Source organism: Charadrius vociferus, unplaced genomic scaffold, assembly GCF_000708025.1.
Source record: "Charadrius vociferus isolate BGI_N301 unplaced genomic scaffold, ASM70802v2 scaffold270, whole genome shotgun sequence".
Lineage (NCBI taxonomy): Eukaryota > Metazoa > Chordata > Aves > Charadriiformes > Charadriidae > Charadrius > Charadrius vociferus.
The window spans coordinates 109,133-114,632 of record NW_009646411.1 but is presented as its reverse complement, the minus strand read 5'-3'; the positions used below and the strand labels follow the sequence as shown (position 1 = coordinate 114,632).

General features: G+C 38.3%; 1 protein-coding gene across 1 annotated transcript in view; it reads left to right on the top strand.

The window, feature by feature from the left end:
* The first annotated feature begins 4,157 nt into the window (after positions 1 to 4,157).
* Positions 4,158 to 5,500, top strand: part of LIMS2 (LIM and senescent cell antigen-like domains 2) — a 23,815-nt gene continuing 22,472 nt past the window's right edge. The window contains exon 1 of the mRNA XM_009880356.1: positions 4,158 to 4,234. Coding sequence (XP_009878658.1) covers positions 4,158 to 4,234 — 77 coding nt within the window. The remainder of the gene's footprint in view (positions 4,235 to 5,500) is intronic.

Sequence of the window (5,500 nt, the reverse complement as noted above, 5' to 3'; positions counted from 1 at the left end):
TTTCCTCAGTAATAGTATAATCCATTTAGGGTAGCAGTTTCCCAGCAAAACAAAATCTGTACTTTTCAGTGTCTGTGAAACATTGCGCACTGCTCAGCCCCTTGCATGACAGATGTCATTTGACAAGCACCGTGTTTAGTGTTGTTTTCAGGCTGGGACAGACTCCTAAGTCGTTAGAAAGAATTCAGCATTGAAAATGTACTTCCTTAGATCCACCTACAGGTCACTCTGCTGAACTGTGTGCGGCCAGATGTTCGATGTGTGTTACGCAGTAGTGCTTAAAATCTGTCGACATTATGTAATCAAATGTTCTCCAGCTTTCGAGATTTGAGGTTTTCAGGGTTCTGGAAGGAGATGAACTGTTTCACAGCTGGAGCATCCCCACAATATTGATCAATGGGAACCTTCCAGAGCCAAGAACATGACATAAACGTGCATCTGGTCTTGAAACTGTTGACACAGGGAAGGGAATTATTTTGTTGGCTTACAGTGTGTTAAAGTGAGGAAGACTGGAGAACATGAAGCGCTGATACATTGTTCTTTTTCACTTCGCCTCTCTTGTCAAATAGAAAGACAAAAGGGCTCACTTCTAGGTACTATGATTATTGATGCATTATTAGTAATTGAGGTAGATGAAAAATAACCCTAATTTCATTTTTAAGTGTTCTGTCCCATTTAGCTGCAGAGGATGTCTCCTGAATTTAAATAGCTGCAGTAATTTATTTACTGATTTTTAGCATAAGGGAAAAATACAATTCTAGAAAATACAAAGATAGATGTGCACTTCTATCTATTCACAGTAGAAAATTATTAAAAATAGGTGACTGTTTAGCAAACAAAATTCAAATATTACATGTATCATGACTTATATTGTTACAGTGTGAGGATTGTGTTTTGTTAGAGAAAAACTAGTAAGTAGATCATTGGAATTTGCCGCTTGTAATTCTGACTGCCACGTCTTGGCTGAGCTATTTTATTTCTCTGTGTCTTGACTAAAGTGGCTGTCATAGTCCCTAAATTGAAGAGCAGTCTGTGATTTAAAGGGATGCTGTTAACTTAAGAAAAATATAAAATCACCCTTTCTTTAAATATATCTGTTCCACCTAAGATCCAAATATAATAGGACAGAAAGAAATTAAAGAGATAAATGTATTTTAGTTTTATCGTTACATGTTGTTTAACTACATTTGGAACTAAACTCTTTATAAGAGATAATGTGTTAGATATAAAAGTAGTATGTTTCTAAGCAGCCTTCATATATTTTGCAGTGTTGAGAAATACAATGTCTGTGATTTTTGGTGTCTTTAGAAGTATACTATGGTACTTCCTTTCCAATAAATAAGTGAAGACTGCTTCTATAATTTGTATTTGATGTGTTTGGTCTGTCTCTCCATTTCGATTTTCGCCTTTTTGAGGATTGTTGCGGTTGGGGGGGGGGGAAGGTTGTTGGTTGTTGTTCTTTTTGTCGCTTTTTTTTTTTTGGCCTCTGTGTTTTACCCCATTTCCTTTGTTGTTTGTGGTGGACTTATTGCTAAGAAAGAGGGTCAGTGAATGGCCCATGAACAAAACATTATCGAATGCCCAAAGTAGAAATAAACCAGATTGAACATAGGTTCTTTTAAGACTTTACTGCGGTGGCATTGATTAGAAAACATAAAGGTAAAAAATGCCTGTGCTGTTTTATATTACCTTTAGAAATTAACCTAATACAAAGCACAAGGAAAAATGCTTCCTAAGTGTATGTTTCAGGGCATAATTATTTTTGTAAGAAATTTTTGTTATCACTATACTTGGTCTAATTGGGATCTGGATACGCCTATGTACTTCCTGCAGTCAACAAAAGAAGAACAGCTGCATTTACAGATAGGCTTATTGATTGTTCCTAATCCAGCTGAGGTAAGAAATGAGAGTATGTTATTTTTGATTAGGCTGGCATTTGTCTAGATGCTTTTTAATTCAGTAGGGAGCTGCTGCTGTGCATGGATTCCATTTTATGAAGCAATTGCAAGTAAAATGGTTTGAAGGAGGAGGTGGGAGTATAAAGCTCAATAATATTAAGAAAAGTTCTTGGCGCTGACTAGAAAGTACCTGCATCAAATTAAGAGATGTCTCATCTCTGAGTTATAAGCAGCCATTTATATGGAGTTGCAAAATGTGTTTTTAATCTTATTATCTTTCAATCTGAATCTGCTTTCTGAGGCTCTCTAGATAAATTTTAACTTTTCGGAAGGTCTTTAGTAGTCTCTTCTGGGGATACAGAGATGCTTCTCCAAGGAGAACTACTTGTTAATGCCTAAAAGAAGTCTAGTTGCTTTCTTCTCTGCTCTGGCCTAGAAAGTAACCATCTGTAAGATTTTGGCATTGACCCCGTCTCTTAAAAACGATCTGTCAAGAGGCAAAGAAAAACAAAACCATGCATTTTCACTCTTTATGTGTGAGGCAGCAAGAGAGGAGTGAGTGAGGGAGCTTGTGTTGAGGGATGGGAAGACTGGATGGTTATTGTCTTGGTGTTTTTTTCCTTCAATCCCATCATCTTCCCTTTTGAAGAAGAGATTCATACTTTATTTGAAAACCAATAAAATCATATCCTATGAGTCAGAAGGGTAAAAGCTTAGGTGTTTGAGAGAGGAGATTTTAAGCCAGATTGTTTAAGGTTAAGGGAGATTAATGTTGCGGTGATAGAATATTTTGCTTTGTGCTGAAAGTAAAAAGGTGATTTAATACTGCATTTTAAAAGTGGTTTATTGCTCTAAAATTTAAAAGGTCAGTAAAACCACCCATTATGGAGGACATTTTTCTTCTTCTGTTCCATTTACATCATAAAGTAGAAATGGATAAAGCACACATGCAATCTGAAAGAAATGATAGTGGCAGACTGCTGTCAGAGGTCAGGAGCCTGAAACTCCCAACAAAATGTGGGGTGAATAGTAGATTTGGAGCTTACTGATTTCTGGATTTGAAAGTATGTTATTCCTTATTTGTGCCTGTTCTGCTGTGTCCCAGTAAACCCCTCTGTTTTTCTTTAAAAGGACTCTGCTGGTTAATACTCATTTAGTACTAATGAAGTCATCACTTCTGCTTCTTCCATTATTTTTTTTTCCTCTGTAGCTTGCCAGGCTGTAGTCTTGGAATATATTTCACTGTCATGCTACAAAAATTCTCATTTTTTTTTAATAATTTACTAAAAAGTAATTTGTCAGTAATGACTCGAGATGTTTATCAAAGCGATGCTGATCAAGTGACACTGACTCAGATGCTCCTATCCTCCGCTCCCTTCCCTTTGTTCTCTTAAAAACTGACTTCTGTATTCTCAAATTTTTACTCTTTTTACCCCCCTACACTGGGCCGGAGCCATTTGTGCTTTGCCATCCTCTTTCTGTCTTGCAGGGGTGGGAGGAGAGGGGGAGTAGTAGAAAGGGTGACCTCGCGTTTGAAGGCCCTGTTCAGTTCCCAGCAGAGAGCTCTGGAGGCTGGAATGACAAGTATGTTCCTTCTCCCTGCTTCCTGACCCTCTGCTGCATGCCACTTCTGCAGGCTGGAGTGTGTCTGGAGAGCAAAAGTCTTTGTGGTTTTGTTTCTTAGAATATGCTTTATCCAAATGGAAGGAACAGTTCTGTTGCTTGCAGTATCCTTAAGACATTGCGGGATGCAGCAGCCTGCGGGGAACCACCTTAGAGATGCCAGGGTCGGATACTGATCGGCAGCAGGCTAAAGTGTTCATTGTCAAGAGATCTAGTAATCAGTTTCGCTTTTCTGTATTTCTCTGTTGCTTTGATCAGAAAGTCTTCTTGAATTAAACGGATTAATTATGTGAAGACTCAGGGTTATTTTTTTTTTAATCTCACTTATGAAATTTATACAGATAGATTATGCAAGTCTAACAGAATGGGTTGCTGATGTATACTCCTAGTGTGCTGGCTTAAGTAGGTAATGACTAGTGGAGTACAGGAAAGAGGTGGTCTGATCTTTAAGACTGTAGCAGAATGGCAGATGAGTTGTAAGAAACAATGCTTGAGCAGGGGTCTATGCATCCTGCTTTAGCTCTTCTCAAATGTAAAAGCAACTCCCAAAAGGAAGGTGACTCATTGAATATCGGTGTTGCTAGTATTCGCTCCAGCTGTCTCTCTGCATTCCCCTTCACAGTGGCATTGGGTGCCATGGCTGGCCTGAGGCTTCGGGGGCTGGCATCCTCCAAACTTTATCAACGCCGGCAGGATCGGCTAAGTGGCACAGGGTCACTCCTGAGCAACAGGACAGATACAGCAGCTGGGATACGTGGGTATGTCTCTGAGATGAAGGGAATGGTTTTGCATTTTCCAGGATTTGACAGATGTTCGGTTTTGGTGGTGGGGCTTTTGTATTTAAAGCGGGAATTGTCTGCACACAGCCAGAGGGGATGAAGTCTGTTTATTTTCATTTCCAAGTAGATTACGAAGCAGAGGACCTTCCTGATGAGAAAGCGTCCAGTTTTTAACAATAACAGGAAGGCAACAATGGAAGAACCTTTCCCGTTTCGAAGCACTGTAGTAGACTGTTCAGAACCAACATTAGTGCTAGTGTCATTAATGGTGAAGTATTTAGGCAGTGTGGGAATAAAGAAATGGTGAAATACAGTAATTTTTCAAAATCTTGATAAAATTCTACTGTTCCTTGATTTTTAGGGCTCGGTAGTCCATTTCTTCATCTATACTGCTAATAGCAAGCTGGTTGATTTTAGTTTTTGTAAATAAATCCAGTCCAGCAAAAACCGAAGCTACGAGCGTAACTGCTTCTTGAGATTATTTAGAACATGTCAACCAAAGCTTCTTGAATCTGCCCAGACAATTCTATCACTTGATTTGATCATTATTTTTCCTGATTAAAATTTTACTTCTCAATTTTCATTGAAGTTAATTTTGGACAGGAGAGAAATTAACAGGGACCTGTGAGAGAAAAGAAAATAAGCATTGAAAAAGCAGCAATGGAACACAAATAGCAGAGTGTGACCTGAAGATAGGAAAGATGAGGAGATAAATGCCTGGACATAGTCATCTCGCATCATCAAAATGTAGTTTGCTTTCAGCTATTTAACTGTGTTTCCTTGTAACCTGTAAGAGCCTTCCAGAAAGAAGGCAGAGGCACAATATTTTTTCCCATTATTTCCAATTATTATTTTTAATAATTTTTTCTGAGTTTGTAAAGATGACAGATTTTTTCAAGGCTTTTTTTTTTTTTTTTGTAAACTAGAGTTTAAAACTCTCTGTTAATCCACTATGCAGAAAGAATGCCCTTTTCTGAACAGCACGTTTATAGTATTTGGCACTACACTAGTGTGATTTCACAGGAGAACAAGATTAATTCTCATTTGCTTTCTGCATCAGCTAGATTTCAGGAGCTGGAGGTGGGTGTTTGGAAAATGTTTATCTGTGTGAGATCTCTCCTTTTAAACCTAAGCTATTAAGTGTGCTGCTAGAGGAGGTGATCTGGGCAGCACTGCCATGGCAATGCAATAGTAATGGTT